At 34.5% G+C, this 24873-nt stretch overlaps 4 protein-coding genes across 9 annotated transcripts; 2 read left to right on the top strand and 2 right to left on the bottom strand.

Annotated features, from left to right (window-relative positions):
- Window positions 1-2389: 2389 nt before the first annotated feature.
- Window positions 2390-5596, top strand: LOC106337400 (CDT1-like protein b). The gene is given in 11 exon segments (XM_013776497.1): window positions 2390-2466; window positions 2468-2554; window positions 2626-2745; window positions 3916-4005; window positions 4038-4179; window positions 4268-4350; window positions 4352-4548; window positions 4551-4799; window positions 4906-5061; window positions 5165-5255; window positions 5365-5596. Coding segments are annotated over 11 exon segments (1380 nt in total). The 3' UTR covers window positions 5453-5596.
- A 9-nt stretch (window positions 5597-5605) lies between these two features.
- LOC106337399 (probable glutamate carboxypeptidase 2) lies at window positions 5606-8864 on the bottom strand. The gene is made up of 10 exons (XM_013776496.1): window positions 7819-8864; window positions 7497-7739; window positions 7114-7266; window positions 6972-7034; window positions 6819-6906; window positions 6661-6744; window positions 6495-6583; window positions 6299-6412; window positions 6087-6227; window positions 5606-6004 (listed from the first exon to the last, which is right to left on the bottom strand). Exons 1-10 carry the CDS (start codon window positions 8776-8778, stop codon window positions 5840-5842), a joined length of 2100 nt encoding a protein of 699 aa, XP_013631950.1. The 5' UTR covers window positions 8779-8864; the 3' UTR covers window positions 5606-5839.
- A 9402-nt stretch (window positions 8865-18266) lies between these two features.
- Window positions 18267-20307, top strand: LOC106342775 (myosin-binding protein 7-like). 3 transcript variants are annotated; one of them, XM_013781808.1, is made up of 4 exons: window positions 18267-19489; window positions 19541-19821; window positions 19915-19961; window positions 20056-20301. In XM_013781808.1, the coding sequence occupies exons 1-4, from the start codon at window positions 18781-18783 to the stop codon at window positions 20159-20161; spliced, it is 1143 nt and encodes a 380-aa protein (XP_013637262.1). In that variant the 5' UTR covers window positions 18267-18780; the 3' UTR covers window positions 20162-20301. The 3 variants fall into 3 exon arrangements, with proteins under 3 accessions (XP_013637262.1, XP_013637261.1, XP_013637260.1); XM_013781807.1 differs by having other exon boundaries at window positions 18267-19821; window positions 20059-20307; XM_013781806.1 differs by having other exon boundaries at window positions 18267-19821.
- A 51-nt stretch (window positions 20308-20358) lies between these two features.
- Window positions 20359-24763, bottom strand: LOC106342774 (protein downstream neighbor of Son-like). Of its 4 annotated transcripts, none has more exons than XM_013781803.1 (15): window positions 24571-24763; window positions 24104-24232; window positions 23958-24031; window positions 23765-23879; window positions 23586-23674; window positions 23352-23505; window positions 23079-23269; window positions 22804-22994; window positions 22617-22715; window positions 22117-22238; window positions 21475-21576; window positions 21221-21336; window positions 21042-21129; window positions 20821-20957; window positions 20359-20736 (listed from the first exon to the last, which is right to left on the bottom strand). In XM_013781803.1, exons 2-15 carry the CDS (start codon window positions 24185-24187, stop codon window positions 20517-20519), a joined length of 1782 nt encoding a protein of 593 aa, XP_013637257.1. In that variant the 5' UTR covers window positions 24188-24232; window positions 24571-24763; the 3' UTR covers window positions 20359-20516. The 4 variants fall into 4 exon arrangements, with proteins under 4 accessions (XP_013637257.1, XP_013637256.1, XP_013637259.1 ...); XM_013781802.1 differs by having other exon boundaries at window positions 24104-24223; XM_013781805.1 differs by having other exon boundaries at window positions 23352-23502; window positions 24571-24762.
- Between the last annotated feature and the right edge of the window lie 110 nt (window positions 24764-24873).

The following is a 24873-nucleotide window of genomic DNA, read 5'->3' as shown; positions in this document are numbered from 1 at the left end:
CATCTACTGAACGTCGCTCGTGCCTTCATGTTTCAGTCTCAGCTTCCTCTTGAGTATTGGGGAGATAGTGTCTTGACGGCTGTGTTTGTTATCAACTGAACCCCTTCTCTTTTGCTTGGTAACAAAACCCCGTTTGAGATACTAACTGGTAAGGCTCCAGTATATTATCAGCTACAGACGTTTGGCTGCTTGTGCTATGGTTCCACTTCGCCGAAACAGAGACATAAGTTTCAGCCACGGTCGAAGGCTTGTGTTTTTCTTGGATATCCGTCGGGTGTTAAAGGGTATAAGCTGCTCGATTTCGAGACAAACAAGATCACAGTTTCAAGAAATGTCATCTTTCATGAAGATACTTTTCCGCTGGCTTCTACTCAATCTTCTGATGACAGCTTGAAATTCTTCACACCATCTTCTACTTTGTCCTCAAGTAACCACCAAACACATATCTACACATATCTCATCAGAAATTTCTTCATCTTCTACTCTTCCCCCACAAATTTCTTCTCGCCCACGCAAACAACCTGCTCACTTGCATGATTATCACTGTTTTTCACTAAATTCAAATATCACTCACCCCATTTCATCTTTCCTCTCGTATTCCAAATTATCTCCTTCTTATTTATCTTTTATCAATTGTATCACCAAAATCCCAATCCCTCAATCTTATTCTAAGGCAAAGGAATCTAAAGAATGGTGTGAAGCAGCTGATAAGGAATTTGGAGCAATGGAATCAACTAACACTTGGGAGTTAGCTACTTTACCGGCTGGGAAGAAAGCAGTTGGATGCAAGGTATTATATTCTTTGAAGTTTAATGCTGATGGAACGCTTGAGAGACACAAGGTTCGTGTAGTTGCAAAATGGTTTACTCAAAAGGAGGGTTTGGATTACACTGAAACCTTTTCACCCGTTGCCAAGCTCACAACAGTCCGGTTTCTATTGAAAAGTTGCAGCATCCCGGAATTGGTTCCTTCACCAACTCGACATATCAAATGCGTTTTTGAATGGTGATCTTGATGAAGAAATATATGAAGATACCAGATGGTTATGCAGAGAGAAAAGGGATTACATTGTCTAAAAATGATGTGTTTCGCTTGAAGAAATCAATCTATGGTTTGAAACAGGCTTCAAGACAATGGTTTCTTAAGTTTTCTGCTGCTCTATCACGTTTGGGATTCTCTACGGGTACAAGTGATCACACATTGTTCTTGAAAACATTCTCTGATGGTCATTTTTTTGCAGTATTGGTCTACGTGGATGACATAATTGTGGCTGGTACAAGTGATTCGAAGTCAAAACAGTTAATACAAGACCTTTCGCAGCAGTTCTAGCTCAGAGATCTTGGTGCTCTTAAGTATTTTTTGGGTTTGGAGATAGCTCATACAAGTCAGGGCATTTCTTTGTGTCAACAGAAATATGCTCTTGAGATACTGACTTCTACTAGAATGTTAGGATGCAAGCCTACATCTACTCTTATGGTTCCGAACTTACATTTGGCACTTAAAGATGGGGAGTTGATTGATGAGCCTGAACGCTATCGCAGTCTTGTTGGCAGGTTGATGTATTTGATTATAACGCGTCCAGATATTACTTTTGCCGTCAACAAATTGTGCCAGTTCTCTTCTGCACCACGTACGACTCATCTCACAGCTGCTTATCGAGTTTTACAATACATAAAAGGCACTGTGGGACAAGGACTCTTCTATTTAGCTTCTCCTGACTTGACTCTCAAAGGCTTTGCTGATGCTGATTGGTTCACTTGCCGTGACAGTCGACGTTCCACCACAGGACTTTCGATGTTTCTTGGTGATTCTCTAATTTTTTGGCGCTCTAAGAAACAGGATACGGTATCTTGTTCTTCTGCAGAAGCAGAGTACAGAGTGTTGAACAATGCGTCTAAGGAGATGATATGGCTCATTAAATTGATGAATGATCTGAAAGTTCCTCGCATTCAGACTCTCATTCTCTTCTCAGACAGCACATCAGCTATTTATATAGCTACCAATCCTGTATTCCATGAGCGAACCAAACATATAGAAAATGATTGTCACTTCGTGCGGCAACAGCTTGATAGGAAAGTTCTCAAGAGTCTCTATGTGCGTACTGCTGATCAAGTGGCCGATATAATGACTAAACCTCTATTCTCTCAACAGTTTTATCATCTTATGAGTCTTCAAAACATCTTTAGAAGCTCATCTTGAGGGGAATATTGGTTTATATACATTTAAATAGATACCGGTTATTTCGGTTTAGTGGTTTGGTTAGATTAGTTGGTTTATTCTCAACCGTAAAGCTAACTATATATACATGTAAATCAATCATTTATCAAATAATAAAAGATTTTGATATTATCTTCCTCTCCAAGTAAGCTTGTACGTAATACTCTCCAATATGAGCTCGATCGAAAACGCTTCAAAGAAGCCATCTATGGCCTCTGCTTCTTCGAATCCAGAATCACGTTTCTCTACCAAGACCTCGTGACAGCGACAAACCCGTCAAGAGGCAGATCTTGACTTCGCCCAGAAAACCTGAAACAACCTTGAAATTGCCGGAAAGGTGAAATTTTTGATTGATTTGTTCATAAGGTTTGATGAACAATTTTGATGAAATTAATGGCAGTTTTGCAGGTTTGAGATTCTGGATGAATGCTTTAATGGGTTGGTCACCGCGATTAGGTTGCTCAAGCTAAAGGGGTCTTTGACTTCGATTGCTAATATATGTCCCAAGATTGAGTATCTTACTAATCTGTAAACGATTTTGACTTTCTTGCTTCTTCTTCTTTGTCTAGTCTTAAGAACATCTATCTAACTGATTGGTAAAGCTATTGGCTTTCTAGCTTCTTCTTCTTCTTTGTTCGGGGATTGACTATTGATGCATCTGATTAATTTGATTGTTAACATGAACTGGACCCTGTTCGTTTGCTCATGAAGATGCAAATCGATGTTCGTTTTGTGTATTATAATGTTACATCCAGATGGATCACCCAGCTGAATTTTTAAAAACACATCTCAAATTTTCACCCAAATGAAGGTGAGTCTTGATGGTGCATCTGGATGCAGATGCATCTAGTACAGTCCAAAATGAAAAATGACAAAAATGACCTTTTAAAATCAAAATATTATTTTCAAACCCTAAATTCTATTTTTTTGCATATACATTTTTCTGCTATAACCAATAAATGCATTTTCTCGTAAAAACTAAAAAACACATTTTTTCGCCAAAAACCGCAAGATGTGTTTTTCCGCAAAAAAACGTAAAACATACATTTCCATAAAAACACATTTTTCACCCAAACCAGTAAAACCGCACTTTTCGACCAAAACCGAAAAATCGCATTTTCCCGTCAAAACAAAAAAAAATGCATTTTTCCGCCAAAACCCAAAAAAGCATTTTCCCGCCAAACTCCAAAAAACATTTTCTGGCCAAAACCGCAAAAAGCATTTTCTCGCCAACCGGAAAAACGCAATTTTCCCACTAAAACCAGAAAAATGCATTTTCCCAGATGGACCATCTGGATAAGACATCTAGATGGACCATCTGGATGCATCTTCTAGATGTACAAACGAACAGGCCTGGTCTCACTTGATGCATGTTGATTCTAGTAGTCACTAGATTATGTATTTTGATTTTTTTTTTCTTCATAGAAACTCTATAATAGAAATGAGATTTATTCTAATGTATTTCTATAAAATAGCAATCTCTAAATATAGAGATGGGTTATGTTCTTAGAATATAAATATGGATAGTAAATTAATAAGAAAACCTTAAAACGGGTATTTGCCAGAGTTTTCTCTCCATTTTTATAGTATTTTATTTGCAGAGTTTCTCAACAATGTCATATTGCTTGATTGTCTACTTGTATACTTTATGGTTGTGTTTGTTTAATGTTTGTTTGACTTATGTGTATGTATCTACAGGATCTTCTCGTATGATCATTTGGCTCAGATGAAGCATATTTATCCAGAAGCCATTGAAGTGAAGAGAGTTTTGAAGTGTGATGAAGTCACTAGTTGTATGAAACCTTTTTTTTTTTTTTTGTTAGTTGTATGAAACCTACTCGTCACATTAACTTAAACACCGATGCAACTGAACTTGAAGATACAAGTTGCGGAACTAAATACATGCAGCTTAGAACGGTGTTCTACTCAAAGCTTGTAGATTTTTACAAAGCTCATCCTAAGGTACACACATTACTCCATCTAATCTATTCTTATTTGATTGTAGCTTTGTAGAAAATGCTTATGTTTCTGATTGCTGTTCTGGATATAGGATGAGATTCCGAAAGAACTACTTCCTGAACCGTTCAATTTCTCCAAAAAGGATTCAGACACAATAAGTGTAGTGGACGTGGAATGAAAATGATGGGTTTGATGTTCAAATGGAGGAGATTGAGCAACAAGAAGATAAAGTCAACAATGTAATTCCAGATTCTACTTTATTAGATGGTACTGAGGAATGTTTGTTACCAAACACAGAGTCAACCCCAGCCAAAGTTTTGTCAACTCCCTCCAAGGATCTGTCAACACCAATCAAGCTCATGAGTGCTACACCGCGCTGCAGCCCTCTAGAAGATGTCTTACAATGACTCCAGATGATGATAGTGACTCTGTTAGACCAACAAATGATCTGGAAAGGCGTCCTTCTCGCACTAGGTGTCTGAATTTCGATACTCTGGAGGAAGAAGATGGAACAGTCAGTGATGAATCTAATGATGAAGCAAACGATGATGAAGCTAGTGATGCTTCCTACGATGAAGATAGTGATGCTTCCTACGATGAAATTAGTCTGCTGCACTCAGTAAGCGGATGGTTTTCCGAGCAATCACTTTGCTTTCAAACTTGGAAACTGTGGTTATAATCAGTAACCTTGCTGACCATTGTGTTGTGTGTGTGTGTTTCTTGCAGGAGGAACCAAAGAACCAAGGGCTGAAACCGTGAAGCAAAACTTGCCTAAGCTTGTTGATGTGATTCATAAATTGTTTCGCTCAACAAACAAAACGGTCATCACCAAGGAAGAGCTTCTTCACAAGATGATCGCATGCCAAATCGATATAATGGATAGAAGTAAGGACAGTTTGTTTATATCTAAATGTGTTTTACAGTTTCACTTTTCTCTTTTTTCCTTGGCCAGGCTCACAGTTACTTTCTTGTTTTGTCTTTCTCTCAGAGGAAGTGGAGGAACAGCTAAGGTTGATGCTGCAATTGGTTCCGGATTGGATCTCTGAAACAAAAGCATCTTTTGGGGATGTTCTTGTTAGGTGAGAGTTATCACCATTATTTCTAATCTATTGGTTTCGTATTACTGGAAACAGTTTCTTTGCTTCTTCAGGGCTTTAAACATTGTGTTCAATCTTTTGGTTTTTGCAGCATTAATAAAATGTCCACTCCAGACACTGTACGTGCAAGACTCGAGGAAGCAACTTCACAGGACACTTCCACCACTCCTGATAAATAAATGATTAGTTTCAATTATCATTAATCTTTACACATCTTTCCTTTACGATCATCTTCATGATCTTAGGAAACGTATTACAATGTTGTTAATTTATTATCAAACATAATAATTATCTAATGATTGTGGCTGGTTAAGTTGTCTAAGTAAAGTAGCTAAAAGCTGATATTATAGTTATCTCATAAGACTTACAATGATAGATGAAGTAGCTTAGCTTCTTCTATCAGTGAAAAGTGTTCTACAGCAATAAGTGTCTGGATCAGTGATGATATCTTTCATTAAGACTTTGAAAAACCTTTGAGAATTGAATGTGTTGAATATGACAGTTATTTTCTTTACATCATAAGGTAAAGAGGTTATGATTCTACAATCTACAGTCTGAAGATTTACTCATGTGAACCCTCCTTTAAGAGCTTTGCTTGCTCTCTGAATAGCTCTTGTGACTCTCCATATCTCATGCTTGATTGATCCGTCTGATGAGTTTGTTGCAATAGCATCTGCTATTCCCGGGAAGAAACATAGCTTGCTCTCTGGTTCTGCTGCAGGTCCATACACCTATAAACACGCAAACACAAGGTCACATATGAGTTCTGAAAAAAATGGATTGCAAACAAAATGTTGTTGTTAATTTACTCACAAGATGCTTGAACCATTCTTTCCCTTTGATCCCTTCTGAATCCAGGAACCCTCTTTCTGCAAGCATCATCCTGTCATTTAGCTCTCTTCTCTTGGCAGCTACTGCAACATCATATTTGCTGTATGCTTGTTCCTTTAGCTTCTGTAACATCAATCATCAAGATATGAATAGGTGTGACGAAGAAGACAAAATAGACCTTAAAACAAACCAACCTTTGCTTCATCTGCAACTTCTTTAGCAACTAAAGAGAACTCTTGTATCGCCACGCTTAAAGGATCAACAGAGACTTTCCCTTCTAAGAGCTTGCTCACTGCATCTCTATGTGCCTGAACCATAACACCAAAACATATATTAACTCAGTTTTCCTTTCTATCTTATCTATAAATGGAGTGAGTAGATGAAACATACCTGCAACTGTTCTGCATAAGAGATGTAATCAAACGGTAAGACTGGCTCATCAGCCAATATGATACCCAAAAGTCCCCAAATTCCACCCACTGGGATATATAGAAAAAGCATAGATCCTCAGCATAAGCAGCCATGAAAACTAGAGAAAGAAAACAAAGGGCTTTACTTGCAACATGACGATGAAACAATGGATCAGCATTGCGTATCATCCAATCATAGGAGTCAAAAGCGGTGTGATAGACAGGATAATCTGTAAAAACTCAAACATACATTAATACATCACCACATTTCTGAAGATCTTAAAGAATCAAAGTTGTGCTTTACCTGCTCCATAGTACATGTCTATAGACGGTATCCCAGCATGATGAAGAAAACCGGAAAAATCAGAATCCACTCTACTTAGCCTCTCTATCTGCAGTCCATTCAAAGCATAAGACACCCTTCTGGTTATTAACAAAAAAGAAAGAGTCTACTCACATTGTTATTCTGAGACTTGAATGTCTCTTCAACTGTCAAAGTTACATCATCAGGATCTTGGACCTGGTCAACAAAAATGAATACTAGAGACTTAAGATTTTTACAAATTGCTTGATAATGTCCGCATTAGTATTATTATTACCAGCTTCAAGGCATCTACAAGAACACTGTCTAGTTGAGGAGTTGCACCAGCAAAAAATCCAGAGCCTTGGACCGCACAATCAACATTAAGATAAGCAACAGCACTTGCACCTAAGTTAAGAACATGTTCTTCAACCCATTCCGTTGATCCAATCTACAAAACAAAACAAAAATGGTTTACTCAATCCATCAAGCAGAGTCAGCTTTTTTCTAATAACATATTAGAAGCTCGGTCATGGGCAAAGCCAAATGAAACATTCGTCTCTAACCCTCAAATTTTTTGAAAAAATTACATAGACAAACTCTCAAATTTGAAAAAAAAAATATTTATTAAATATTTTACTAAATCGTCTAAAATCTCAAGACCGGCCATGCATTACTAACCATTCCGAACTCTTCAGCATCCCAACTACAAAGGAGAATGGTCCTACGAGGTCTCCAGCCAGATTCAAGCAAAAGAGAGAATCGTCGACCAATGTCAAGTAAAGCAGAAGTTCCACTGTTTGGATCAACAGCTCCATAAGTCCATGCGTCTCTATGGTTCCCAAGAATCACATACCGGTCCGGTTCCTCACTACCTCTTATTGTAGCCACAACATTGTGAATCTTCTTCATCTTCATCTCCCCCTTCAAAGTACAAAACCAAAGGCGTTTCACTACCAAAAAAAAAAAAGTCAAAACCAAGAAAAAGACATAACGGTTTTACCTGTAACGTCATGTTTACAACAACCCGTCCCGGGCCAACCCGTTGACTTGACCCGACCCGACCGGATCTCCACTCCACCGGAGCTCTAGCGCCGCCAAGAGAAGCCAATATGATCTCTGCATTGTGGAGAGACAGAGGCAAAGACGGAATCTTTGGGAATCTCCGAGAGACACGATCATCATCCAAGCTCAGCTTCTCTCCTCCGACGACCCCGGGCCAACCCGGACTAACCGGGTCTCCGATACCTCTCATCACCGTGCCTCTCTCGATCCCCCCGAGCGCACCACCGTCTTTCTCGTCGTATATCAAGACGCCGAGAGCACCTTTAGTCTCTGCTATCTTCACAACCACTCCTCTCCCCAAAGTCTCTCCCTTTCTCGCTAAAACCAAACAACCTCTAACGCTCACTCCGATCACCTCAAGCGCGCGGTAGTCTCTCTCCTCGCCGCGGTTCACGAAGACAACGGTACCCTGCGCGGAGCCAGACGGCGAGTAAGCGTGGTAAGGCGTAACGACGCCAGAGGAGGAGGAAACGTCGTCGTTTAAGTCGAACTCCACTGTTGTATTGTTGCTAAAACGCGCCGTGACGGAGATGTGCGTAGGATAAGAGAGGAGAGCTTCGTACTCGACGACGCGGGTGTCGTCAAGACGGAGGCTTTGGAAGTGGGTTAGGACGTAGTTGAGCGTGTCTAAAGAGGGTTTTGTTCCGGCGAGGTGAGGATGACGGGTTAAGGAGTGGAGGTAAGAGGAGACGGTGGCGTTAGAGGCGGAGGAGAGGAAGAGGCGGCGGAGAGTGAGGGAGTTGTGTGTGTTTGGGGAGAAGAGATGAGGAGGAGTGGCGTCTGGGTGGTGGAGAGTGTAGAAAGTGGCTACGAGGAGGACTATGATGAAGAGGAAAGAACAGAGCGGCGGTGGCTGACGGAAAGAGATGCCGGCGACTGTTGTGAGAGGCTGTGACATTGCAGAGAGAGAGAGGGGGAAGTGAGTAATTGTTTAAGCAAGTAGTGGCTAGCCAAAGTAACTATCTTTTGATATGCTTTTGTCGTTAAGTGTGTCTCTTTTTTTGTGTGTATTGTCTCTTTCTTCTTTTGTTATTTACTCAGGAGTTTTTTATTTGGTCAAATACATTGTTGTTGTTGATCTTCTTCTTCTTTGTTTTCTTTTTAAACTTCTGTTAAAAAGACTTCGTTGTGTAATAACGAGAAATTGAATTTGTATACGATGCTATAACATGGTTGCAAGATGCCAAGATCACTTGATAAACATGTAAGCGACCACATCGGTCCAGACGAATGAAAAGCTGCGTGTAGAATAATAACAAACTAAAGGCATGATTACTGGGATATTTTGCTTTTGGGTACTTAATACACATATATTTATATGTATATATTATATATGCGTATATAATTGCGGACTAAAAACTTTACGGAAATCCAAACCGAAAGTTCTTTTGGTTTGGATCTCCTTAAAGTCCAATAATCATGCCCTGAGTGATACTAAAAGAGCAAGATTACTCTATTTTAAAATTAATTAATTTTAGATAATATATAATATAATATAATTGTATATCTAAAAGTTTAAGATATGTTAACAATTTCGCTCTTGTATAAATGTATTACATAGTTTACTAATTTTAACATATTGTGAGGAACATATTATATATTATTTATTTTTAATTTAAATGAGTGAAATTTTACATCTTTACAATATTATATGTTAAGTTATCAATGTAATATGATTTGTAATATGTAATTCCATGTAATATTTTAATTTTATTTTAATATAACATATTATATTAGTATAGAATATATAAGTAACATCAAATTAGTAATTTTCGTTTATAAAGAATAATTGGATGAAATTAATAATTATTTATAATATTTTATACAAATTACAAAAATTAATGAATTATTTTATAGAAAACTGAAATTTTAATAAGATTTTGTATAATTTTATGTTAGAATTTAATATATATATATATATATATATATTTAAAATAAAAATAAAATACTATAATTAAATTATTGAAAATATTTTTATATTAGCTTGTAAAATAAATAAATACATTTAATGAAGTTCCTAAATTGAGTAGCTTTTGTTGAGATATTATAAAAAAATACATTTAATAGATGATACAACTGATGAGTTTTTTTGGTCAAATACATTGTTGTTTAATTTCTCTTCTTTGTTTTCTTTAATAGTTATGTTAAAAGACTAAGGTACTAATTGTTTATGATTTTGAAAACTTTGACTGTTTCTAAAAGTTAGCTGTTAAAATCATGGCTATTAGATAATATTTGTGGGCTTTACAAATATTAAAAGGTCATAAATTGTAGTTTTATGAAAAATTAAAAGGTCATAAATTTTGGCTGTTAAAATTTAGGTTTTTAAGAGAGACTTACAAGATTTTAGATAGGCTAAAGCTTAATTGAAAAAGAAACTTTAAGAATCTCAGAACATTTTTATCTACATTTTACTCTGAAATAGAATGAGAAATTGAGTAATGAACAAAAAATAAAAGCAATAGAATAATGCTTTTATTTTTTGTTCATAATTCTATTTCATATTCTATTTTGGAGTAAAATATAGACTGAGGTGAAAATGCCCTTGGAATTAAGCCAAAGCCTCAAAAAAACGAGAAGTTGAATTTATATAGGACGCTTTAACCGGTTGAAAGATCACTTGAGAAACATGTAAACGACCACTTAGACATCACAAGTGTCGGTCGAGTCGAATGAAAAGCTGCATGTATTAGAATAACAAAGTTGAGTGTTTTTTTTAGTAGCAGTGGGTGGACAAAAGGGCATATTCTTTTATCCACTATCATTTTTGTTTCCTTTCATTTTATATACTCGTGATGTATTATTTGTATGTTCAAGGTTTGGCGTATTCCATTTTGATTTATCATTTTTAAACATAAGCAAAAAAAAAAAAAAAAGCCATAAGCATATCACTCGTGACATTCCATTTTGACTATCAATTCTATCATTAACGTGGAGTCACAATGTAAAGCATTACTTTAACACTGTCACTGGGTATGTAAAAAGTAGAGTTGACATAAGTTCTTCTTTTGCACAATTGCACTGCCCATGTTGTCACTGAATCCGTTTATTCACTGTTTGTGTTTATTGAGTAAAGAAAAAAAAAGGAAGGTGTCGCCTAAAACCTGCAAATTATCTAGGGCATTTAAGTTGGAGATTTATAGATTATCTTGTTCACGCAAATAAAATCCAATAAGCACTATGTCAGACCGCCTTTGAATTCGAACTGATTTAAAACCCCAAAATTAACACACTGCATATATATATATGTATAGCTTCAAACATGATATTGTGTGTGTTATCGCATTTGTGTGGCCACCCTCTAGTGATTTTTTTGTTCCCAATGACTTCATCCCATATGGCTGAATGGCTCTGGTTCTTGAATAAATTTCTCTTTATTTTGGTCCACCGTTTTGGCCATTATTATCGCTTTTATCCATTGAATGGCCCTGTTACAATGGCCCTTAAAAAAAAAAAAAAAAAAAATCCATTGAATGGCCTTATTTCGAATTTTGAGCACATCCATCGTAACTGTTAATGACTCCGTAGTTGTAAATCATACTACATTGTGTCATTTCCAAATGTGTTAAATGATCCATAAAGAGATCTGGAGTGTCTGGATGGGTCCCTTAACACACATGTATTCTTCTAGTAATTATCGATGAACATTGGGTTTTCCAGGTTTTATGCATGCTTGATTATTATATAGGTGAATTTGCATGTCACTTCAGGTCTCATTAGTGAAAAAAAATCAAATTGAGCAAGATTTTGCATGAAGAATACACTTTAATACTTTGTGCATATGATTAATGATTATCATCATTCAGTTTCAAAAAAAAATTATGATGACACGTTAAAAGCCTTTTCTTTTGTCTTTATGCATTTGATTTTATTTATCCTCATATGCATAATCTATAAACAAAAATAATATTCTATATTAAAACTGAAGTACAAAATAGAAATGATCTTTAGTTTTCCCACCTATTTATACTAGAATGCTACTAAAATAATTATTGAACATGTATTTAAGTATTTTTTTGTTTTTTTCTCTTTTAATAACAAATTTCATAAATTGTTATTACCTAAAATAAAATCGCCAACAATAACATACCTTTATTAAATGTATCAAATATCATAGGCAAATAATCTGTAGTAAAATGAATTTACGAATGTCAAAAAAATGAATTTACGAAACATGCACTTTTCATCTCAAATGTATTACATAAAATGAATTTACGAAACCATAAATCTTCAAAATTCTCCAACTCATTTTCTTCTTAATTCATAGAAAATTAAATCTGTACAAACAAAGCAATGAAAGGTTGAATTACTGGAGTTTTTTTATCTTAATCGAAACTTCTCTTCATAATATCATAAAAGTTTACTTCATTTATATACACACAAGATCACTATATGAAAATTTTGAACAAAATATATAAATAAAGCCTATTTAACCAAGTTTAAATCCATACATTAAATGTTACCAGAATCTTTAACTAATTAAGAGATAAAACCTTTGAATCCTAAATTAATTAATTTGTTTCCACTTTGTATCTATCCCTTTATTTGCAGACCAATTTTTAAATAGTATTGAAATAAGTGATTTTCTAAATCTTTCTTTTTAAACTATTTACACCTTCGGTAATTTGAAAACTATGGAGATAAATCTCTATATCGAATGTTATCTGAGGCTAATGTCTAAATTATTTCATATATGATTGCTTACTTCCTATTCTAGCGTTAGAAAAATCTAAATAAATATTCTATATAATTAATGTATTTGATATATGCTTTGGAAAGTTAGTTTGAAATATAACCTTTCCTTTAGGATTTATTTGATTTTTCTTCTAATAAGATTCCTCGAGAACATCGAAGAAGATAGAGAGAAAAGTTGAATAACCTTCACCGACAGTCCTAAAACAAAACACTGAGATTGTTTTTGTTTGTTAACAAATTCTAAAACAATTTTCTTTTACACTTACCGAACAAAGAGATGGTTACAAGATGGGTTTTCAATTTATGGGCCTTGAACAATTAATGTTACCAAAATTATTAATCATTTTGACACAAAACTAAGTTTATAAGTAATTTTTAATTACTAAAAGTAAATTTATATTTACATTTTTTCTTACAAAATTGAATCCGCCGTTTTTATAGGTTACAGATTTTATAGAAGTTTAATAATCATTGTATTTTCTTCAAAAATTTATAACTAATTTATCATTTTTCTATGGCATACTAACTTACTAAGTCATAGTTCTCTATTTTTCATATTTTAAATTCATAAACATTTTTTTCTATATATCTTATACAAATTTCTAATTAAAAATAATATATGTTGAATTTGTCTTTTTGATATCGAATATCGACCATACAATAGATGGTTTAAAATTAAATACACAAGAAATAAGTTTTAATCAATGAAATACGACCAGATATTACAAATACATCATTTAATACAAAAAAAAATAAAAAAAAAATAAAAATCTTCGAGGTCGCGTGGATCCAAGTTTAGTTTGTTCTAAAAATCGAGTGATCTGGAACCTCTCAAATTCAACACATACTTAAGCTTTAGAGTGTCAGACTATAGATAATTTGTTAAAAGAAACCAAATGTTTTTTTTTCCTGGGCTCATCATATTTTCTTACTTCACATGTTGGAAAACATATAAAATTTCCCAAAAGTATTTGTTCTGGAAAAATATAAATATCCAGAAAATCAAATATCCAAATATATTTATTTATTTGAAAATATTAAACGAATGCTTACAGATATTTCATATATGTTGCTTAATGCAAATAATTTATAAAAATCGATACAAATTTGTTTTAAAATGTATTTTTACAAGATATATAAACTAAAATTAAAGATCGTGAAACTATATCTTTCATAAATTTTAAAATTAGTTAAAAACAAAACTTACGAAGAGTTATAGTTTTCATTAAAAAAATATTTATTTTATCAATTTAATACTTTTATAATTATAATATGAATATAATTTGCTAAATCATATGTTCGAATAATAATTATATAGACATATACATTTAAACCCTACATTTAATATATATATATATGCATGTATATGTATATGTATATTTCTCGCAATATAGCGGATATTCGTTGTAATTTTTTAAAAAAAATATGATTTGTTTTGTTTTTAATGGTTATTGATTTTTGATTCGAAAATTTATAGATATCCAAATTTTTGATCATAATGGATCAAATCAAATCAAATTTATACTAACAACCATGTTGAAGATAGATACTAACCACAGTGTGGGACTCGATCAAATGATTAAGGTGTAAAATATAAATTAGAGATGTGACAGCACTACGATAAAATAAGGAAGACAATATGCTGATAAAAAAAAAAATCTAAGTGGGTCCTCCAACGTATCTTTGTAGTACACCATCCTTTGTCAATGCTCTTCCAAGTCATCATTCGGACAAGATCTTTAGGGACGATGCAAGTGTTGTGTTGGGTTCAGAACTTCAGATACTAGACTACCTTGATGTATAGTATAGGTATGTTTCTCTATTCAACTATAACCTGTACAACTTTTTGCAATGCCAGCAAATAATTTTTGTAAATATCAAAAAAAAATTAAATTTGTTTGCTTCAATCATTTGAGGAAACATCCACGACTATTTAAAATAGAAATACACTTATAAATTAATTCTTAAAACTTCAGTTTATTTACGTTTCAATGCTACTGAAATAATAACTAATCTTATCTTTAAACATTAACTTTCTTTTCCTAATTTATACAAAATTACCTAAAATAAATTCATAACAAATTCACGATAAATCTTAAATTTAATTAATACACTACAATTCGAAATTCATATATTTAGGATCTTCTTAATTGGCAAGTCTTAAATTATAAAAATACATGACTTAATAAATTTTAACAGATTTATAATCAATACTTTTCCAATTTACTTTGTTTTAACTTTTCTTAAAAATAAATTTTGCTGAGTATTACATATATAGATACGAATTATTATAAACTATTATAAAATATATCTTGATGCTATAGTAAAATAATGGAAGTATTTAACAACCATAATTACATTATTACACCAAGTAATACCAATGGTTAAATAAATTAATATGAACTTTTTAAATTAATTTTAAAATAATTTAAGTAAACGTACAGAAAAACTATAAAAAAAATAATTTCATTTACAATATAATTTTGTCAAAGTTTACAATATACTTAACTAAAATAACTATAATTTTAAATATATGTATTATTAGATTGATATTCAAAATTAATTTTCATATTTCACATTATGAATATGTCTGATATTTTTATTTAGTTATGTGTGTCATTAGTTTTAGTCAAATAGAATTATATAAAACTCAACATGCATTTATATAAAATTGATTTCGAATATGGAAGATGTGTTATTAATTAATAAACATGCTAAAAGTGTGATATAATGTTAAATATAAAACAATAATTAATTTACATTAACGTAAAAAAACTTGTAAAAACCACCTACGCTGATTTAGGTATCCGTTTACTCAATTTAGAATACAATATCGTTTAAAAAATATATAGTTATATTTTCATTATTTCTTAGTAATAACTAAAAAAATAATTGAAATAAAAAATTTATAACTACATAAAATAATCATTTATATAATATATAGATAAAAATAAATTATTCCATTTATATCTTATAGGTAGCTTATTTTTATACAAATTAAATTTCACTCAAAATCAAATACAATAAAATTATATGATAAAAATATGGTGATGTAATTGAATGTTAAAAATAAAATATAATTACTCAATGTAATAAATAGAATTATTATGTTTAAAATTTTATATTTAACAATTATATAATATGCGTCAAAACTTAAATAACATAATTTATACAGAACAAAATTTTACTTATAAAAATGAAAATAAATATCCGTGCGTCTGGTAGCTTTTTAAAACACTATATCAAATTTCGTAAAGTCTTGTGTCCTTTTCTAAACCACCACTTAAGCCAATTTTATACGCTTAGTTCCTAGTGGAGTATGTTGTTGTGATTCGAACAATTGAATAGTCTCTGCCATAGAATTCTCAAAGAAACTGAGTGTACTTTGTAAAATCTGATGTCTTGTAGTTATGTTCACACCCCCAGCTTTGGGTTATACTGGGCCAAACATATAAGCAAATAATTTTTGTAATATCAAAATTTTAATAAAATTTGGCTTCAAACATTTGAGCAAACATCCCACATAGCCTTTTAAACACTAGATCAAATTTCGTAAAGCCTTTTGTCCTTTTCTTAACCACTTAAGCCAATTTATTAGCTTTTATACGCTTAGTTCCTAGTGGAGTATATGCTGGTGTGATTCGAAACAGATGAATAGACTTAGCCATAGAACTTTTAGAAAAACTGAGTGTACTTTACAAAATCTGATGTCTCCCACCCCCAGCTTTGGGTTATATTGAGCAAGTTTTTAAGCCCAGTATAAAAACAAAAGTGAAGAGAAAAGGGAAGAACCGGCCTGAGATTTACGGCCCACAAACAATTGCAGTTTGAACCGGCCGACCATACTATTGTTGTCATAATAATTACCATCATTCTCACAAGTGTGATGCTTGCAGTCTTGCAGTCGTGGTGTTGTCAGTAACCATTGGTTTGGCAGAAATAGTTGTGAGACGGCGATGTTTGTGTTTGGTGGTGATAATCATGGCTGTTGTGGTGTTACTGTTAGGTGGTGGATTCAAATTTTCATTTGATATTTTATGTCCTGAAATTATGCTATAGTATATTAACTTTCAATTATGCAGATTGAATTTTGTTTTAGTACCAAGGGTTGAAAACTCACCAGAATACATTAAATTCCATTTGCTGTTGTTTTAAGGGCAAATCTCCAAAATAACACATTTCTAAGTTTATATCACAAAAATAGCACTCAAAAACTAAAATGACCAAAATAGCATTTTATCTTTTGAAAATTTTAATTTTTTTATTTTTCAAAATTTGAAATCTTATCCCCAAAACTTCATTTCTCAACTCTAAACCCTAAACCCTAAACTCTAAACCCTAAACCCTAAACCCTAAACCCTAAACCCTAAACCCTAAACCCTAAACCCTAAACCCTAAACCCTAAACCCTAAACCCTAAACCCTAAACCCTAAACCCTAAACCCTAAACCCTAAACCCTAAACCCTAAACCCTAAACCCTAAACCCTAAACCCTAAACCCTAAACCCTAAACCCTAAACCCTAAACCCTAAACCCTAAACCCTAAACCCTAAACCCTAAACCCTAAACCCTAAACCCTAAACCCTAAACCCTAAACCCTAAACCCTAAACCCTAAACCCTAAACCCTAAACCCTAAACCTCACCCTTTAACTCTAAACCCTAAGTTTGTGATTTTTGATAAAACATTAAGTGCTATTTTTGTGACTTTTGACCTTGAGTGCTAGTTTGGGAACAAAAACTTGATTTAGTGCTATTTTTGTCTTTTTCTCTTCTTTTAATTTATATTTTTCCTAATTATTTTTATTTAATATCATTTAAAATTTTGGTTTTATACCTTTTAAATAATCATTTATTTAATGATAATCACATGTTGCAATTACAACAATCTCTAATAATAATAAATTTATATCATCATAATTAAAAGAGAGACACAAAATACTTGTGAGCCAAACACTTCAAACCAACCTTATTTATGTAACGTTTTTTCTTTCTGTCTGTTGCAACCATATTTGGAATAGAAAGAACAAAAAGCCAAATAAAAAATAAAACTGAGTAATCTACTCAATATTACTGATATTTGATGATAAATCTTTTCTTTTGTAGGTGCAAGAGTGCTTGATGAACGTTTCAAGTTACAAAAAAAAAGTGTTTAATGAAAAATATATATCAAGAACGATGATGACCAACTTTGATTAAAATTTGCGTTTATGCTACTGCATAGTTGGTAATATAGTATTAGTAGATGAGATGAATCAGTACAATTGGTAAACATTTTCACAATCTTATCGTAAGTCAAATCTTCTTAAGGTATGATTCTAAATTCAAAGTATGCTCATACAATTCAACATAGTAAGTAAGCATTTTCTCAATCTGATCATAATTGAATCTTTTATAGCTATGATTCTAAGTTAAATATAGCTCATACAAACCAAAACAATGAATCAGTAAAAAGTTGATCAACCATTTTTCCAATCTGATCGTTCTTAAGGTAGGTATATGATTCTGCTAAATTATCACTATGATCATGCAAATCTATTGAAAAAACTTTAGGATATTTCCCACCCCCCCCAGTTAAGCTAATTTTCTCTCCATTTCATATTTGCATTAACTTAACTTTTTTCGTTACACATTTAATTTTTGGCTTTTGTTAATTCAATGATATGACTTCTCAGTGGGCACATAGCCCAAGAACTATGGAAACACACTCCATTAAAAGAGGGAGATAGATGAGGAAGAAGATGGAGAAGACAAAAACAAAATAAAAAACTTCCATATCTTCCAATTATATTATTTCCTTTCTCTTTTTGTATTTTCCATTTTCTCTGCGTTTGTAAACTTCTCTTTCCTCTTTTTCTTTTCGTATTTTCCATTTTTTATCCCTCCCGAATATTTTCCTCTCTCTGTTTTTTTTTCCCCGGGAAACAGAAGGAAAATTCCTTCTTATTTGTTTATTTTCCCGGAAGGAGGGATTTTGTGAATACCCATCTTGAAAAGAGGTATAGGGGAATGAATCAAAAGGTTCATGTGTCTTTGCCGATACTTTTTTTTGCGTCTCTATACAGGTCCTGTGTCTCATTGTTGCACATGGTTATGTAATTCTATAGGGGAATGAATCAAAAGGTTCATGCTTTCACTAGATTCTAAAGCTAGGGTTTTTTGGGAACCTACCTACATTAGCCTTTGAGATTGGGTTTTATGTCTAGCCATGGAGTCTTCAAGAGATGCTATGAAAGGCTGTGACTTTGGTTGTGAGTCTTGTGACTATTCACTTGATGCATATTCTTCAGACCCTTTGACTATAACGTTGAAAAGCGAGAACATGTTGTTGTTACGAGGCTCTTCTGATTCATCTTCGAATGAATGTGCTGCTTTACTTGAGAATCTTGCCCAAAGGAAGACAGTGAAAGATCTTCACTTGGAGCTCGAAGAAGAGAGAAACGCTGCTGCATCAGCAGCTAACGAGACAATGTCGATGATACTTAGGTTGCAGAGAGAAAAAGCTGAGATACAGATGGAAGCTAGGCAGTTCAAAGCGTTTGCTGAGGAGACAATGATGCATGAACAAGAAAAGGTATCGGCTTTGGAGGAGTTGTTGTATGAGAAAGAGCAAGCTATTGAGGCCTTGTCTTATGAGGTTGAAGCTTACAAGGATAAGTTGATGAGCTATGGGGTAACTGAAGCAGAGATACTTGGTTTTCGTAGAGACTCTTTTGATGATTACCCATGTGAATACACTTCTTTGAGATGTAGTGTGGATGGTGAGAACCCGAGTGAATCAGATGGTGATGTTGAGGTTGTGGAGAAGGTGATGGTTGATCAGTCCCCAGGGTGGCCATATTATGATTCAAACTCGCCTTTAGGAACTGCTACAGAAGTAAAGGGGACGTTTACCACAGACTCTCCTATGACTACTAGTAATGCCAGAGTTTATACCATTGACTCAATTCATCTGGGAGTTTCTGAAGTTAAGATTGACAACGAGCCTCAGAGATATCAAGATCCGGTGATGATGACTCAGCAAAGAGTTAAGGAGCCAGATATTGAGAAGCTATACACAAGGCTGCAAGCACTTGAGGCTGACAGGGAGTCATTGAGACAGGTCATTGTATCGATGCGGAGGGACCAAGCTCAGCTGGTGTTGCTGAAAGAGATCGCACAGCATTTATCAAAGGATACTGTCACAAGGCGAAACCCGGTTAGCAAAATGCCATTTTTGAAAGCATTCTCTGTAGGAACGGTCTTCAAGGTAAAACAATCATAATCTCTCGCATGTTGTATATTGCTTTCTGAAACTATGTGTATGCCTCATTTTTGGTCTCTCTTTGTTCTTGTGTTTCAGTGGATTGTGTCTTTCGTTTCCTGGAGAAGGAAAGAAAAGCCAAACAAGTAAGTAGATTAACGAGTACAAACACTTGCTTTTTGGTTCACATTCTTGTTATCCTGCTTTCTGATGGGATTCAATAACAAAATTGCAATGCAACAGGTATGTGTACCATCTGCCAGCAAACAATATGGGGATGCTTATGATTCTGAGCGAGGGATGTCCATCTAGAAGATGGAATTGCTTAACAAGTTCACATGTCTAGACATTTATTAGTTTTCTCTCCTGGTATAGCTAGTGCAAATTGAATGTACATTTTTCTTTACTGCAAGACATCCAATCAAACATGTATGGATGGTTCTGATTCTTGTTGAATACTAAAGTTAATTGTAACATGTTTTTGGATAATAACAAGATCATAACAACATAAGTCACTCTATTATGCATGAATAATATCAGGACTCAAACCAAAAGGCTTCTCATACACTGCATCAAATATGTTTCAGGATATGTCCAGCTAAATAGCACATTAAAATAAACATTAAGTTGATAATTTGACTTTGGGGTCATACATATAACGATGAGAACCTGAAAGAGAGGATTCGAAGCAAATACAGATCTCACGAGGGAGACAGTGAAACAGTGTAAGAGTTGTTGTAATACTTTAAGTTCTTTAGATGACCTGATCGCAGCTGAGGGGAGATCACTGTTCCGGGAATGTCAGACACAGCATCGTTAGTTTCTCCTGTGCCTTCAGTGATTGGAGACTCAGGCTGAACCTTATCTGGGAGTTGTGGTAGACCCATGTTTAAGCTAACTGATGTTGGCTCGGTCACAAAGCTGAATTCAACCCACAGTTCGTTAGCATTTTCCTAACACGGACTTTGTTTTTTATTTGGAAGATAAGAGAATGCATCAACGAACCTGGCTTCAAAGTTCTGTCCATTAGCAATCACGTGTGCACAAATATTGCTAATAATCCATGGCGGGATGCATTCACCCTTAGTCTCGACGATATAGCAACTTGTAGATTCTGCTGTTACCATCTCCTTGCAGTCGATCTGGAGATCAAAGAATTAAGTATTCTGAAAATGTCAAGAGACATCTTAGATTACAGAGCAAAGTGTAAGTGCAAGAAAATATACCTTAGGAGAAGACATTGCAGCATTCTGAAACGGTACAGGTGAATATAATACAGGAACGTCTGCGGTGAGAAGAAAACTCAAAGAAGACCTACGCATGATTGAAAAACAATGGGTACATTATACACCATTAAGATGTGTCCGATACGTAACTTCTTTTCCCAAAAAGTGTTCACACGCACCTATAATTTAGCAGAAGATCATACAATCCATGTACGCTCTCATTTCCCTCAAAAGCCAAGAAAGATTCTGGAGTGTTATCTATGTTTGAGGCGGAACGCAAACGACGAGTCTGCATCTGTTAACAGGAGGAGTCACAAAAAATACGCTATTACTCTCCCATTTACAGTTGCTGGTGCTTCACATTCTTCATAACAGCCAATATTCATATACACAGAAAGATAGTTCCTAAATAGATGGTTGAAGGTGCACAAACCTGGCCAAGGTTATGATTCTCTATCTCTGAAAGTTCAGCAAGATCTTCAACAGTGGTGTCTTCCATTTTAGTTTTGCAAAGAGGCATAGTGTAGCATATGTCCTGTGAACAGCATATTCAGATCATATTAGTAAAGAACTGATGTACGCACAAGGTTTGCATAATAGATAAGAAAAAGACAATGGATAATCTAATAGTTCTATCTTGGTGTTTTAATTATAGATTAAACATACTGTACTCCACCGTTGATGTAAGGGCATAAAATGTTCAACGTATTCCTAATGAGGTTGCAGAAAAATACAGAAATACGACATTATTGTTCAACTGAGCACTGGTGAGCTCAGAGCAGTGGAGCAACATCAGGTAACGTGTTTTCAAATTCTATCATTTGTAAACCGAGAAAATGACTTCAAAATGCTGCAAATTTCACAGTTATTTCCTACAACCTAAGAGAAGCATCCTGGCTTTACTTAAATTTCATTAAAGTCCTATCAAAGAAGCAGTCCAGTCAATCAATGAATTTGTACAGATTCCAAAACTTAACAAAAAATACATAACAGATAAGAATGCTGCAGCTTAGTTTGAAAGCCTCAAGGAAAGCAAAACACAAATGAAGCAAAAGGCTTAAGGAGTATATCTTACAAGGTCTTTAAGCATGGCTCTCAATCTTCTAGTTGACTGAGTGATATAGGCTTTGCATGAGCGTTTGACCCCTCCTGGCTCACAGCTTCCAGTGAACAATACCACAAACTGTGAAGTACAAACTACAATCCAAATAATTCACAACTAAATTTAGTTTCATTTCAATAGTATGGCATACATATCATTTACAATAAGAGAGATGGAACATGAGAAAGAAGATGTGCATGAAATTCACATTTTAATAACTCTAAAGGTGTACGTGACTTTGATGCATCTTTGTTAAGAAGGAAAAGTAACAGCAAGGTGTACCCAAATTTTTCAAAATGAAAGTGCAAGTGGAAATATAGCATATTAGGTTCTCCGTCTTTGAGGAAAAAAAACTTCCAAGTATATGCATCTGTATGAAAATATGCACTACACGCTTCCAGTGCTATTGCCGTTAGTGTTATACCCGCAAAAAAAAAAAGCAGATCCAAATCAGGCACATAGGACGGGCTTACCATAAAATATTTTGCAGAAATTCTTCCGGAACTTAAAATATAGACTTCGAAAAGCATCTTCCCATGCTAATTGTCGCTGTTGTAAGAAATCACCTTCGCCTGAAACAGCAAAATGAAGATCTCTTTATAAAACTTAGAAGGGAGATGACTGTAAGAAAGCATAGCTCTTGTACTCTCATTAACAAACCTCTGCCTGGTCCAGAATTTATATATGCTGAAATCATAGAAGATGGCAAGGTAGACTGGGGGTAAACCCATGAGTGCAGTGACATGGAATTTAACACCTGGCAAACCACATCTGAGCCAGAACCACTACTGTTATCTTCGTTTAACTGTGGCATACCATTGTAAGTGCTACTCATAATTGACCTATGTAACCTAGAACAACAATAGAATGGAAAATAACTGACTGATTCAAACTTAATATTTCATGCACTTTATATCAGAAATGGCTTAACTAACCAATTTAATGGAGAGGAGGAAACAAGTCGAACATAAGTCTTTATGGAAAGATCCAGAGGAATCTCTCGCCCAGAAACGAGAAACTCAGGCACGAAATTTCCACGTAATGAAGCAGTATCAGATTTCTCACTTATGTCACCAGGATAAATTGGCAATTGTACGGAAGTGGCAAGTCCTTTCAGTGCTTTGGTCTGATGAATGACAACATCAGTTTTCCAAGACCATATATATTAGCCATCTCAAAATATAAAAAAAATACCAAGTGAAGCATACCATATCAATATCTGGCAAGCAGGATAACTCTTCACCCCTTGTTGAAAGTTCCGTGACACTGCGAAATATGCACTGGCTGCATCCCTCATTTGCTTGACGAGCTTTAGTGTTAGTATCATCAGAAACTCCAGTAGAAGCATTTTTGTCCTCGCTGCTAAGACATTAAAGCATTAACATAAGCTAGAGCACAGTAAATCAGCATACTCCAAACAGAAATTGTTTGAGGCATTTTACCGAGTATGTTGTTGTCTTTTGATGGCAACAACATTTGAGAGTAAAGAAACATTGAATAGGTTGCTGGACTGCTCTTTCACACCATTTTCCTGTGGTAAGGACAAATGAATTATAAATCACCTTTTACCTAAGTTTTTGAACAAAGCTAAAAGGAATGAAGAATGAGAGAGGTGGTAAACCTTAGAGTTTTCTTTGCCAGATGGCATCCAAGGCCGAGCCTTTTTGACAGCGTATAGCTCATTCATACGCATCTCAATGTACTTGGGATTCTTAAGCCCATTTCCCTTCTCAGTACTACAGCCAAGATAGTCTAGTTAGACAAACAAAACAAGTTCAATAACGGGAAGGCGTAATGATAAGTTTTTTTTATACCTTTGGCAAGGACGCAATGCGTCAAAAGACTCTTTAACTTGGTCAACAAAACAAGTCCGCTTCAGTTGCTCTCCCTGTATAGTGAGAAAAGATTAGCCTCTGAAATGAACCAATCTATAAAAGATAACAAAGGAAGCAAAACTTACTCTTAGTTCCGCGGGGGTCTTGCGCTTAGCTTTGGACACCCCGTTCATTTGAAGAGAAGTACCAGGAGCAACGACTTTCGTCATTTCCAGAATCTGGTGTTCGTTTGATTGATCTTTTACCTATTCAAACTTTTCTCAACAAAATTAGATAAGTAAATCATAAAGTTATCCTCACAAGCCCTACATTGAAAAAAGCATATGAACCCTAGAAGCTAATGAATAGTACCGAATCTACCGATTGAATAATTTATTCCGATTACAAACATTTCCAGAATCTGATCTTCTTTTGATGGGATCTTATCTACTAAAGCTTCTTCCACACAATTAGATCAGTCAATCACAAAGTCATCCTCACGAACCCTAAATTGAAAAGCCTATGAACCCTAGAAGCTAGTGAATAGTACCGATTGAAGAACTTATTCGGATTACAAAAAACGAATTGGAGATAGGATCAGAAACACACTCACCACGCTCGATGATTAATGTCTTTGCGATGTAGCAAACATCGAAACCCAGCGGCGTGGCGAAAGAGATAATCGATGACGAGCTCGTGGTGGTGTGAGTTTGTTTCCACGGCGAAGTGATGGGCTTTAGGTTTTTCTTTAATTCTTTTAATTTTGGGGGAAAGTGAAGTGGGAGGGAAGAGGAAGGCGCGTGAAAATTGGATACCTTTTTTTGAAAACATTCGGGTCCAAATGGTTTCGCATTCCCTCCTGTTAAGTGTTAACACAATACACCTAACGCCGTTAACGGAAGACGGCACTCAACTG

Source organism: Brassica oleracea, chromosome C4 (assembly GCF_000695525.1).
Source record: "Brassica oleracea var. oleracea cultivar TO1000 chromosome C4, BOL, whole genome shotgun sequence".
NCBI classification, from domain to species: domain Eukaryota; kingdom Viridiplantae; phylum Streptophyta; class Magnoliopsida; order Brassicales; family Brassicaceae; genus Brassica; species Brassica oleracea.
This window is presented reverse-complemented; position numbering and strand designations above follow the sequence as displayed.